Source organism: Microcaecilia unicolor, chromosome 2 (assembly GCF_901765095.1).
Source record: "Microcaecilia unicolor chromosome 2, aMicUni1.1, whole genome shotgun sequence".
Taxonomy (NCBI): Eukaryota; Metazoa; Chordata; class Amphibia; order Gymnophiona; family Siphonopidae; genus Microcaecilia; species Microcaecilia unicolor.
In genome coordinates, this window is record NC_044032.1 from 393949114 (window position 1) to 393963655 (window position 14542).

Sequence of the window (14542 nt, forward strand, 5' to 3'; positions counted from 1 at the left end):
CTGATAAGGTGTGTATTGGGATACCAAGTGACAGACCCTGTGGAACATGCAGGAACTGGGTGCTAACACAAAGAATATGTTGATGCAACCGTCTTGCTGGATCATAATGCAGTTTTTCCATATTATAATACATTTCCAGACTTGTTTTGAATAATTTTGAACAACTTACAGCATAGATGCATGAAAAAGTTTCATAGAGCAGGCTTGTATATTGCTTTAAAAAAAAGCCTATTATTGATTTTGTATAGTTATGCACTCTGGAAATGAAATACAGTAAAATCAGTGAAACACATAGTTGAAATATATGCTTCTCTTGTAGAAAACTGTGAGTTTGTACCCGTTCCAGATACACAGCATTGCCCTCTCGACATTTGCATCATTGATTGGACCATTTGGAGGTTTTTTTGCAAGTGGATTCAAAAGAGCTTTCAAAATTAAGGTATGCACGATGATTTCACTTTTATAGTAGTTTGTATTACCCTATAAGACAATCATCTTCATTTCTACTTCAGTGCCTGTCCTTTACCCCAGTTACCTTTAAGCTATTTATCTCAGTTTATTCACATTTGTGACACAAGCAGTGTTCATTGATCCCTAGCTCATACTTTAAATGTTTCTTTGATGTATCCTGATCTTAAAATTGCTGTTTTGTAGTATTAAAGCATACAGTACTTGCAACCAGTGGCGTAGCTACGTGGGGCCTGAGGGGGCCTGGGTTCCCGTAGATTTGGCCCTGGCCCCCCCTGGCGACAATCCCCTGAACCCCCCCTCCTGCCACCTACCCTCCCCCGTCGCTGCCGCCCGCCCCGCCGCATCAGATACCTTGTTTGCTGCAGCCGAAGAGAGTCTTCTTTAGCTCAGCGCCAGAGTAGCACCTTCATTCAAGGAAGTTCCTGCTGTGATCAGCTGTTTCTGACACCTTACATCCTGCACGTAAGGCGTCAGAAACAGCTGATCACAGCAGGAACTTCCTTGAACGAAGGCGCTACTCCGGCGCTGAGCTAAAGAAGACTCTCTTCGGCTGCAGCAAACGAGGTATCTGATGCGGCGGCTGGGGAGGGTTGGTGGCGGGAGGGGGGGTCCAATGTGGCTGCGGCGGTTGGGGGAGGCGACGGCGGGTGGGGGTTGGTGGCGGCAGGGGGTCCAATGTGGCAGCTGCGGCGGCTGGGGGGGGCCACGGTGGGGGGATGGCTAAACAGTGCCCCCCACCTCGGGCTCTCCCCCCCTCCCAGCGAGGTCTGGCTACGCCCCTGCTTGCAACATTTGATTTAGACCGGTTGGAGCCAGTCTAAAGCAAACATTATTTAGTGTCTAATTCACAAATGGTTCTACGTGGTTTTAACCATTTGCCGTAGCTGCTAGCGATAATCCATTGCAAATGTATTACAATGAGCTCAATAGTATTAAAGTGAATATCTCCTACCTTTTAACGTGCAAAATTTTCCAGCAGGTCTGGAGCTGTTGTGTGAGGGCAACTAATGGGACGAGCACTATGCTTGCATTTTTCAATAACAAAACTTGTCCGAGAGCAAAGAACAGCTTAGAGAGACAGAGAAACAAGTAGACAGCCAATTGGCTGGGGGGAGCTTTCAAGGGCTTTTTCAGCAAGGAGGAGGGTTTTTTTCAACAACAAATCAATGTGGGATAGCAGAGAACAGATTAGGGACCGGACAACCAGTCAGCTGGGGGAAAGCGTGAACACTTAGCTGCTGGAATACAGCACAATTTAAAGCGCAAAATGGCATTAAAAGAAACACATTTTTATATACGTAATTGCTTAACATGTCTAACCAAAGACAAACCAAGATAGAGGCATCCTTTGCTCTTCAAACTACCAGCAAACGACCAAAATACGATCCGCCTTCTCCTAAACCAGCCACAAGTCACACTGTTGATAACAACATAGTGGAAGTAGCTATGCAGTTACAACACATTTCTGAATTACTAACTGAAAGCAAGAATGATATTAAAGGCATTTGCCCCACCCTAGATTTTGTCCTGGAGGCAGTCCACTCTCATCTCTATGTATTTTTTCCTTCCCTTTCCTCTGTTTTCCGTGTCTAGTTTTCCCCCTTGCCCCCTCGCGATCTGTGAGTTAACCATGGCAATATATCAAATCTAATAAACCATAAGAAAACAAGCTTACCACCATAACTTCTAAAATTGCAGCTCTCAACAGGCAGCTTGGTAAAGCTGAAATGAAAACCATGCTTATAGACAAAATATCTTCAAATCAGCGTGCGGACCGGAAGGGTCTACAAACACTAAAAATGCAGATGAAAGACATGGAGAATCGTAATTGTTGAAATAACATAAGAATTCTTGGATTACTTGAAGGTGTGGAAGGAAAATGTCCAGTAAAATGTGTGGAGAAATGGATCCCAGAAGTTTTAAACCTACAATTCAATCACCCTTTTGAAACAGAAAGGGCCATCGAGTGCCTGCTCGTACTACACCAACAGGCCCAACTAAACCACAACCTTTACTTATACAAATTTTACGATTCCCACAGGTCAGCATGATATTGGAAAAAATGAAAATCATATAAAAACATCTAGAGAGGGGGTCATGTGATGCACTAGAGGGCAGAGGACGCGTTTTCCAGCTCTCTCAAGCCCCGACGCCCTAACTTGCTAAATATTATCAAACCTGAAAACGGTTCACCAAACTTTACGAGGTGCAACAGGGATCTGTTATGGACAAATTTATGGAGCCACAGGTGAAAACCATGCCCAGAAGGGGCGAGGACAAACCGCGAGCGTCCGGCGGAGACGAGGAGCCGGCAAGGCGCATGGGCCCACCCTTCACCGCGGAACAACTTAAACAGCTTACAGAGGTGGTGGGGCTCGCGCTGGACCCTAAGCTGGAGCATCTGTCGAGCCAGGTGGCAAATTTGCAATCGCTACTGATCGAAACAACGCAGCAAACGAGTGAGCTTGAGCGTCGCGTCTCGGAACTGGAAGATGTGCAGGCCCCAAATACAAGCCAGATTAAACAACTGTCCGATACCATCGAGCACTTAACATCCAAGATCAATGACCTGGAAAACAGGTCTAGACGGGCGAATTATCGACTTACTGGAGTCAGTTGGGGACTGAATCTTGATATCAGAGCTAGAGAGATGGCTGAAATGTGAGTTTGCGTTGTTGGACAGCGCGGGACTGCTGTGCCTGGAGCGTGCACATTGGGTGGGCCGACAGCAAGATGGCCACCGGTCCCCGCGAGCAGTGATTTTGAAGGTCCATAATTACATCCATGAGGTGGAAATTCTGCGAGGGTACCGACTGAAGAGGGACTCCACTACTTAAGACGGCCACACCATTCGGATATTTCAAGACTTTTCAGCCCCTTTACAAGAGGGGAGGAAGAAGTTTAACCCCATATGCCAACGGTTGCACGAGCGGCGCATCAAGTTCATTTTGCTTTATCCAGCAATTTTGAAGGTGCAACAAAATGGAGCGTGGAAAGTGTTTGATAGCGCGACAGCAGCAGCAACATTCATGCAGGGCTTGGAAAACAATCAGAACGGCGCACCAGGGGAGACCGCTGAGGGGTTATGGAGCGGCCAGTGGCATCGAAAGAAGTTACAAGAGTTTATGGACAAAATGTGAATGAACACAAAGGTAGCGGGGACCCTGGGGTCCTCAACTAGACAGGGTTTGTGACAATGTATGATGTTATTAGAGGGTGTAGGGGCTGATAGCATGGAAGTGACCCATTCCCGTTTAACAATGGGACGGATGTATTATGAGGGGATGCAGGGAGTAGGAGGAGGGCAAGGAAGGGAGGGGGCGAGCGGATTGGAGGGGGGAGGGGGGAGGGACCGAGGAGGGGGGGGGGGGATGGTCTTCAGGAATAGGAATTAGTATGTAAAGGAAAACTCAGCGCAGAGCCACTGGAAACATAGCTTCACCGGGGAGAAGGGCTGGGCTCCCCGGGAAATGATTGAGAGAATCAGATCGGTAGGGGTCTCAACCAAATGGACAGGTGAATAAATTAGATGTAAGGATAATATCTTGGAGCGTTTCCGGAATTTCGTCTCCGATAAAACGGTCCAAGATATTGATGCAATTGAAACAGCATGGGGCCACGGTGGCATGCCTCCAGGAAACCAAATTAAATGATCAGAAACATGAAAAATTAAAACAGCAATGGGTAGGGGAGTGATTTTATTCATCCTCAGGTGCCAAGCGGAGTGGAGTGGCCATCCTGATTAAGAAGGAATTGTTTTGCACCTCCAAATTGATTTACAAAGACCAGGAGGGGAGGGTGGTATTGATACATATGAGAATATGTGGGCAGAGATTTTATCTGTGCGCAGTGTATGGCCCAAACAATTGCCCCCTGTCGTTTTTTCAAAAGCTGATTCCATTAGGATTACAGTTTTCAGATGCTCCTTGGATATGGGCGGGGGATTTTAATCAAGTTATGGATCCTGCAGTGGACAGATCTGGGGGAGAGGCGCAGATAGGGAGGGGGACTACCGGGGCTGTGTCGGGCACTGGGACGGGTGGACCCGTGGCGCTTACTGCATCCGTCCACGGTGGATTACACTCATCAATCAAGGGTGCATCAGTCCTGGTCCCGACTAGATTACATACTGCTACAGCAATCATTGTTTTTCCAGATCAGTCAGGCGGAGATCGGCCCAGAAGCTATCTCGGTCCACTCCATGATTTGGGTGAACCTAATGTTTACACACCCGGGGGAGTCAGGACACACGGGGAGGTTCCCTTCCTTTTTGTACAAAGATCTAAATTTGTGGCCTATATAACAGAACAGTGGGAATAGTATGTTACCTTTAATAGAGACTCCTGTGATTCGCCCATAGTGTTTTGGGAGGCCTCTAAAGCGGTACTACGGGGGGGAACAATAGCTTACATGAGTGCCCGGGCCAAGAGGTTAGCAGCAGGTATAATAAATCTGGAGCGAGCACTAAGTGCAAAGTGGAAATATGTCCAGAGCCCTTCTGTGGCAAATTGAGACTCCTGGGTGGCAGCAAGCGTGGCCTTGAATGCATTAATCCATGAACAAACTCAGAAACGGCTCCTGGCGAAACGTATGCAGTTTCAGAGGTTCGGGAATAAGCTGGGGAAATTGTTAGCCCGGCTCACACGAGCGCGCACTCAAAGAAAATTAATCACATCGATTCGCATGCCGGGGGGACCCCAGGTATGTAACTCCGAGGACATAGCCAATGCATTTCATTCCCATTTCTCTAAAGTATACGTGGGAGAGGGGGAGTTCACTGATTTGCCAGTGGAGGATTAACTGGACGATGCCGGTCTTCCCCGCCTTTCACTCCTGCAGTGGGCAAGGATGTCAGAACCACTGCAGGCACAGGAAATTCAGAAGGTGATAAAGGCCCTACCGCTGGGTTCCACACTTGGGCCCGATGGCTTTACTGCTGAATATTACAAAATCTTGCAGTCCCAGGTTTGTGCGCCCCTGTTGGAGTATTACGACTCCGTCATTGAACGAGGGCGGTTGACACCGGGAGAAAATGAAGCGCTGATAACATTAATACCCAAACCGGGAAAACCTATAGACAGAGTAGACTCGTATAGACCTATCTCACTAATTAATGTCGACCTCAAAATATTAGTGAGAATTCTGGCAGAACGGTTAGCCCCCTTCATAAAAGCACTGATAGAGCACCAAGTGGGCTTTGTCAGACACCGGCACTCAGTGTTAAACGTCAGAAAAGTATTACTAGCTATAGCTCAGTGCCAAGCTAAAGACATCGACTTGTTGGTCAGCATGGACGCAGAGAAGGCGTTTGACAAGGTCCACTGGAAGTATTTGTTTAAAGTGCTTGAGTATGTGGGGCTGGAGGGGTGGTACCTGGATGCGATTAACTTGCTGTACACGGAATCCACAGCTAAACTCCTAGTAAATGAGTTGAAGTCCCCACTGTTCCGGGTGCGGGCAGGTATGAGACAGGGGTGCCCATTGTCCCCCCTGCTCTTCCTGTTGTACCTGGAGCCTTTGTTAAGAACAGTGACAGCGGACATAGACATACATGGGGTGCAGCTCCCGATTAATCAAGTGAAGATAATGGCGTTCACGGACGATCTGTTTCTGACCTTGACACAGCCGCAATACTCATTCCCCAGGTTAATATCAGCCATAGACTAGTTTGGTCTATACTCCGGGTTCACACTAAACCTTCAGAAATCCACGGCATTACCGTCCAGGCCAGAGATCAGGCGCGATTGGGAGGGAGAGTTCCCACTGCAATGGGTCCAGGAGGAAGTGAGATACCTAGGTTTATACATCCCTGCAGGTTTGAATACCCTATACAAGAGAAATATGAATTATTTAAAGGACCGAGTAGCAAACATTCTTCAGGGCTGGCAGGAAATCCCAGTATCAGCAATGGGAAGAGTGACACTATATAATATGGTCTTATTTCCCCGGTGGATATATACATTCCAAACTCTACCCCTGTATTTACAACATAAAGATGAGAAATGGTTACAGAAACAGTTAAATAATTTTTTGTGGCAGGGGAAGAAAGCTAGGCTACCATTTAAGAGGGCAATATTACCGCGTGATAAAGGAGGTTTGGGTCTTTTGGATATTTGCCTTTTTTCAGTAGCCAGCAGTATGCGACACATCTTTGACTGGTTCCAGAACAAACAATTTTTTTCCCAAGTAGCGGATGAAACGCAATGGTTTGGGCCAATACACTTTTCTAGTTGGTTGTACTCCCCGGTGGGCCAGACAGTAGGCTTGGGGCCGATCTCCCCGATATTTCGCCCCCTAAGACAGACCTGGAGGTGGCTTTGTAGATTTTTCACTCTAAATAAATCGGTGTCTCCATTGCTGCTGATTAGAGGGAACCCTGAGTTTCCTGTGGGGTCCTCCTCTGCGATATTTCGAGAGTGGGCGACAGCGGGAGTGCAGTATTTGAGCCAAGTGGTGATAGAACAGGGTAAGATGAAACCATTTCTGGATCTCTGTAGGGAATTTAAATTACAGAAGAGAGACACTTTCGCATATATACAACTGAGGCACTATGTTCACTCCCTACTCAAGGAAGCTTTGGGTTTGGACACTTGGGAGTGCTTCAATGCAATGTTAGGGCTTGATGCGCAGTCCCGGGTCCCCTTAAAATACTATCACGCACATCTTAGAGAACATACTAGTCCTCAGGACTTTGAGAAAGTGTCACGGAAATGGAGTGAGGAGTTGGGTGTCCGAGTTACTCCGGACCAGCTCCGCACTTGCCTTTTTGGAACCTACAAAATGACCGAGAATGTGGGGTGGTGGGAAATACAGTATAAATTTGTCCTGAGACTCCACATCTCACCAAAGTGGGCTCATAAAGCCACATTGCGAGAAACCGACAGTTGCCCCAGGTGTGGAAAAGGGGATGCACACTTGGGACACATGTTTTGGTCCTGTTCCGGTGTTCAATCCTTCTGGCAGACTATAGCGAACCAGATCTCAGTCATGTGGGGAGTGAAGTGGGTGCCCTCGTCTGGACAATTGTTTGGTGGGTACAAAATTCAAGGGCAATCAAAACCAGGGATTAAAGCATTTCTACAGCGAGCGACCCTGATGGGGAAGAAGGTGATATTGCAGCACTGGCTTGGCACTGAGTACCCCTCAATAGCACAGTGGAGATCCACGATGATTCACATGTGCTTGTTGGAGCACAGAGCGGTCGTTGATTTGGCAGATAAGAAGGGAGATAATTTTTGTAAAACTTGGGCGCCATTTTGGGATACATTAACTCCAGTGGCCCGGAGCAGAGTACTAAATTCCTGAAGGGGGGGGGGAATGTGGGAGGGAGAAAATGTTTGGAAAAATTGTCACAATGGGACTTGACAACAGAACTGGTGATATGTACAGATAGATGTTTTGCACTTATAGCAATGTTCTAATGTTGTGATTTTGTGCCAATAAAGTTGAGTTATAAAAAAAAAAACTTATCTAGAAAGGCCAGCATATTTATATGATGGCGGATTTCACTAAATTTACGGCCGAACATTGGCATCAATTTCTGCTACTTTGACCACGTTTAAAAGCTATTGAGGCCAGGTTTGGCCTTTTGGTACCTGCTAGGATAGTGATTACTCTCAACAAAACAAAAACAGTTACTGATCCCAAATATTTGGAATCTTTCATTCAAGAACAAGAAGCTTTGCTACAGATGATCACCTAAAACAGCTTTAAACTTTTATATACATATTCTGTTTATAAAGATACAAGATATCATTGAGTTTTGTGTGTATATGTGTGTGTGTATATGTATATGTATATATATATATATATGTTTGTGTATATATATGTATACACACACACATATACACACTATTATTTGATATTTCAATAATGTATAGGATATTTCCTACAATGTAGTGCTGTGTTTGGGGGACTGATCCAATAGCTCTTCATAGCTGTCAATTTTATGTGGCTAAAGGGTGGGTTATGGATATTGCTGGGGAAGGGATTGGTGGGGGGTGGGGAATTTTGGGTATGTTTAGGTAACTGGATTAGTGATGATCAGACAAGAGATACATCTATATTTGAATTTATGTCTGTTTAAAAGCAAAAACATCTTGGCAATGCAGTACATGATATCATATTTGACTGTCATATGTTAATAGCCTTAGGTTATTAAACCACATCTTTAATATATAGACTATGGGAGGCTATAAACGTATATTTTTAGATACTAAGGGTATAAATAATCTAATCAAGCGGAAAAAATTGTTAATATATTTTTAAAAGTTAGTCGCAAATATATTTGCAGAAAACTAGGCTAAACCAATTGGATTTCTGTAAATTGAAGTGAAATTGGATTAAGGACTGCACTTATCCAGCAGCAAAAGAAGGAAACTGTGGAGTTGCAATTTTATTGTCAAAACATTTTGATCACACCATAATTAATCAATACTCAGACATGTTTGGTAAATGAGTCATTGTGGTCCTTAGAATATATCACCAACCATATGCTTTAGTTAATGTTTATAGACCTAATGTAGAAGATCACTCCAATCAAAACTTACTGCTGCCATTGTTTAAAACAGATTATATTATAACTGGGGGTGACTGGAACTTGATTTTGCATCCTGTGATATAGGAGATTGCTAGTGAAATATAGATCTCATAGCTCCATTACAGATCTCAATCAACTAATGCATGATAATTCTTTATTGATGCATGGCGATTACAGCACCCCTCTATCTATGATTTTACTTTTTATTGTCGCCCACACAGTTCATACAGTGGTGGAAATAAGTATTTGATCCCTTGCTGATTTTGTAAGTTTGCCCACTGACAAAGACATGAGCAGCCCATAATTGAAGGGTAGGTTATTGGTAACAGTGAGAGATAGCACATCACAAATTAAATCCGGAAAATCACATTGTGGAAAGTATATGAATTTATTTGCATTCTGCAGAGGGAAATAAGTATTTAATCCCTCTGGCAAACAAGACCTAATACTTGGTGGCAAAACCCTTGTTGGCAAGCACAGCGGTCAGACGTCTTCTGTAGTTGATGATGAGGTTTGCACACATGTCAGGAGGAATTTTGGTCCACTCCTCTTTGCAGATCATCTCTAAATCATTAAGAGTTCTGGGCTGTCGCTTGGCAACTCGCAGCTTCAGCTCCCTCCATAAGTTTTCAATGGGATTAAGGTCTGGTGACTGGCTAGGCCACTCCATGACCCTAATGTGCTTCTTCCTGAGCCACTCCGTTGTTGCCTTGGCTGTATGTTTTGGGTCATTGTCGTGCTGGAAGACCCAGCCACGACCCATTTTTAAGGCCCTGGCGGAGGGAAGGAGGTTGTCACTCAGAATTGTACGGTACATGGCCCCATCCATTCTCCCATTGATGCGGTGAAGTAGTCCTGTGCCCTTAGCAGAGAAACACCCCCAAAACATAACATTTCCACCTCCATGCTTGACAGTGGGGACGGTGTTCTTTGGGTCATAGGCAGCATTTCTCTTCCTCCAAACACGGCGAGTTGAGTTCATGCCAAAGAGCTCAATTTTTGTCTCATCTGACCACAGCACCTTCTCCCAATCACTCTCGGCATCATCCAGGTGTTCACTGGCAAACTTCAGACGGGCCGTCACATGTGCCTTCCGGAGCAGGGGGACCTTGCGGGCACTGCAGGATTGCAATCCGTTATGTCGTAATGTGTTACCAATGGTTTTCGTGGTGACAGTGGTCCCAGCTGCCTTGAGATCATTGACAAGTTCCCCCCTTGTAGTTGTAGGCTGATTTCTAACCTTCCTCATGATCAAGGATACCCCACGAGGTGAGATTTTGCGTGGAGCCCCAGATCTTTGTCGATTGACAGTCATTTTGTACTTCTTCCATTTTCTTACTATGGCACCAACAGTTGTCTCCTTCTCGCCCAGCGTCTTACTGATGGTTTTGTAGCCCATTCCAGCCTTGTGCAGGTGTATGATCTTGTCCCTGACATCCTTAGACAGCTCCTTGCTCTTGGCCATTTTGTAGAGGTTAGAGTCTGACTGATTCACTGAGTCTGTGGACAGGTGTCTTTCATACAGGTGACCATTGCCGACAGCTGTCTGTCATGCAGGTAACGAGTTGATTTGGAGCATCTACCTGGTCTGTAGGGGCCAGATCTCTTACTGGTTGGTGGGTGGATCAAATACTTATTTCCCTCTGCAGAATGCAAATAAATTCATATACTTTCCACGATGTGATTTTCCGGATTTAATTTGTGATGTGCTATCTCTCACTGTTACCAATAACCTACCCTTCAATTATGGGCTGCTCATGTCTTTGTCAGTGGGCAAACTTACAAAATCAGCAAGGGATCAAATACTTATTTCCACCACTGTATGAGTCTAGACTAGTTAATATCCAATACATTATCTTACACTCTAAAAACTACTGTGAACCAGATCACCTATTGGATCATGCGTGCATTTCAATAACACTGGGTTTAGATTTACCAAATAAGACGAGGATATGGAGATTTAATACAACTTTGCTAAATAATGATTTATTTCTTTTAAATCAGTTGACATTTGGATAAAGGGCTACTTTATTAATGTTGAAACAAATGTCAGACTATTATATTATCTGGGGTGCTTTTAAAGCATACATTAGGGGAGAAATAATAGCTTATACAGCAAAAGAGAATACGATTCAAAAACAGCAATTGCTTTCATTGGAATTACAACCCAAAAACCACCAAGGTGGAGAAACAAGATCTGCTACAAAAAAAACAAAGTAAAAAAAAAAAAAAAAAGGGGGGGGGGGGAGTAGTGTGATCAACAAGACTCAAAAATCCCTGGAGACATAATGATGAAGTAAAAGTCTTTAATACTAAAAAAAAAAAAAAAAAAAAAAGACTCTACACAGCACCATGTTTCAGCAAAGTGCCTGCATCAGGAGTCTAAAACACAACAAATAAAAACAATAAATACAATCATATAAAATCATGACATTAAATACAAGCACATAAAATATGGAGAAAGCAAGTGAAATCTGTGAGATAAAACGTGTGGAAAATATTACATGAATTTGTACCCATATGTAATGATTACCATAGTATGAAAATGAATAAGTGAGCCTATAGGGGTGAAGCAATGTGACAAATGACAAAGTATATATCTGTGAGAATCTAAGGAAAAAAAAAAAGGAAAAAGACTAACCTGTGGGTGGTGAAAAACAATGAAAATATACAAAAAAAAAAAAGGATAACGTAAGGTCAAGTCTGAAAAAGATGTATGGGCTGCCAAATTACAAGGCATCATGAATAAATGAAAAAAATTACTTGCATTGGAAAAGAAAGATGTATAACAAACCTTTTAAAAGACCAACGATACTGATACCATTGAAGCTCCTAGCAACAGCAGTAGTGCGAACTGGGTGGGGGAAAGAGGAAAAAGGTGTGGAAAATGCTCAAAACGTTTCATAGTAAGCAAGGTGTGACGTGATAAAATAAAGTGAGAAAAAACATAGAGAAAATATAAATTAAAAAATAATAAAAATAAATAAAAGGTAGAACGGCAAAATGGCTGAAGTGGAAGGTGTTACCAAAGGAAGGAGTGCTGGTATCCAAAGAAAGTGAAAATAGCGAAAAGAAACTTACAATAGTGTGAAGAATATGCATGACTGTCAGAGAAGGGTGATTCCGTGGCAAGGAATTATAAACAAAATGGGGAAGAAATAGAGCGAGAAAAGTACTGGGGATGCCGCAGTAAACGGGGAAGGAGAATACTTAAGGTAGCAATAAGATGAAATCAGCCATAGTTGTGCATCTGTCTAGATGAAGAAAAGGAGAAAGCAGTGAGTGTAAGTGATGTGCACTGGTAATAAGAGTATGGTAGCAGTTAGATAACATGAGCTATAGTTGGATGGCTGCCTAAAGAGAAGGCAAAGAGAGCGAAAAAAAAACAATAGGAGAGGGCAATGTAAACCGGCAATGAAAGAAAAGTGCCTTGTATAAAAGAGACAGAAAAGAAGAACAGTGTGTTAGGAATATCTATTAGGAAAAAGGGATAAGACATATCTAATGAGCTAAAACAGACACAAAAGGTGAGAAAAACTCTGAAAACCACACTGAAAAAGCCGTGATAAATACGAAATAAGAACTGTGAAAACAGAGAACCATGAAAGTGCTAATGAAAATGACAAAAATAAAAGGAGACTACTTGAGAAAAGGCATACGTTTGAGGAAGACTTTGACATCCAAGGATGCTGAGAAAATGGCAAATGGGAAAGGTGTTGAAAGTGAAGGGTTAAAACAGAAAAAGCTGCCAAAAGTATATATTAACAGTGATGTTGCAGAGAGTAGGTGCGATGATGTGAAAAAAGCTGGTTCATGGGCTGAAAGGGGAGGGGAAAGAGATCCATGATGATGGCACATAAATGTGTGGCATATGGGACAAGAGCAGTACATAAGTAATGCCACACTGGGAAAAGACCAAGGGTCCATCGAGCCCAGCATCCTGTCCACGACAGCAGCCAATTCAGGCCAAGGGCACCTGGCAAGCTTCCCAAACGTAGAAACATTCTATACATGTTATTCCTGGAATTGTGGATTTTTCCCAAGTCCATTTAGTAGTGGTTTATGGACTTGTCCTTTAGGAAACCGTCTAACCCCTTTTTAAACTCTGCCAAGCTAACCGCCTTCACCATGGCGGTTAGCTTGGCAGAGTTTTAAAAGGGTGTAGTCTATAATATTGCGCATAGTGTTTTGAAAAGCCTACGACCCACCCATTCCTCGCCCATGGCCATGCTGCCTTTTTGGCTGCACATATGAGAATTTATACACATCACAGTATAGAATACACCTAGAAAGTTATGCATGTAAATTCTAATTAAAGCCATTTAGTGCCACTAATTGGTTAAGTGCCAATTATTACTGATTGGCTTGTTAAGTTGTGCTCGCAATTTGGCTGTGCTGCTAAATTAGCACGCACAACTTAAGGTGCCATTTATAGAATTTGAAGGAATGTGATTAAGCGTGCTGCTTCCAAGATATATAAACATCTTATGTCTTTTACTTAAAAAAACACCTCTGAATATTCAGTCTATCTGGGAAAAGGAATTGAATTATGCACTAACTTCTACCTAGTGGAAATATTGGTGGACACACAGTAATCGACCATTAGGCTTTACATCTATTTTGCAATCACTGTATTTTACTATTCATAAAGCAATATGGACACCTGTGAAAGACAAGCCCACAACTAAGTCATCTTCATCTCTGTGCTGGAGATGTCATCAACAGGTCAGAACTCTTCAACATATGTTACACAGTTGGGCTTTTATACAGTCTTATTGGTTAGAGATATGGTCTTTTATCATACAAATTTTATGTATCAATATCCTCATAACATTCTGTATTATATTTCATTCCACTGCTTTAGTGGACTTACTTTCTGAAAATCATATATTATTCGATATACTAATGGCAGTAGCAATTAAAACTGGAACTCTATATTCCACTGGTGAAACTTGCAATATATTACAATATGAACACAGAATAGCAGAAAAATGCGCTTAGAAAATTGTGACAAATGGTCATCATTGATGAAATATTCTAATACTTAGATACCTGGTTAATGACTTCTCATTTGTATTCTCATACTCAATATAGCTATATGCCTTTAAGCTATGCAACTACTATCTCTCATCTGATTATCCTGTAATAACAAAATGATGATGATAATGCTATATTGTTCTTATTACAATATATTGTATTATGATTTAGCGAAATTAACTCTATATATTTCTGTATCGAACCTTAATGTTTAGGTGTTATGCCATCTGTTACTCTGTTTATATTTTATTCAATTCAATGCTATACGAATATTAATACAAATTTGACCCTAAAAATAAAGTAATCTTGAATAATTTGACAAAATGTGATTTCAACAGGACTTTGCAGACACTATCCCTGGCCATGGAGGAATAATGGATCGGTTTGATTGTCAGTATTTGATGGCCACATTTGTTCATGTGTACATCGCTAGCTTCATAAGGTACTTCTTATTTAACATGATCTGTGAAAGTACAGCATATATTGTGTATTTTG

The 14542-nt window shown here is 42.8% G+C and overlaps 1 protein-coding gene across 4 annotated transcripts in view; it reads left to right on the forward strand.

Annotated features, from left to right (window-relative positions):
* CDS1 (CDP-diacylglycerol synthase 1) overlaps window positions 1-14542 on the forward strand; it is a 447836-nt gene that overhangs the window by 352247 nt on the left and 81047 nt on the right. For 3 of the 4 annotated variants that reach the window (XM_030190592.1, XM_030190591.1, XM_030190589.1), the window contains 2 exons: window positions 320-439; window positions 14386-14489. In XM_030190592.1, the coding sequence (XP_030046452.1) occupies window positions 320-439; window positions 14386-14489 (224 nt within the window). The remainder of the gene's footprint in view (window positions 1-319; window positions 440-14385; window positions 14490-14542) is intronic. The other variant, XM_030190590.1, reaches the window with a different exon arrangement.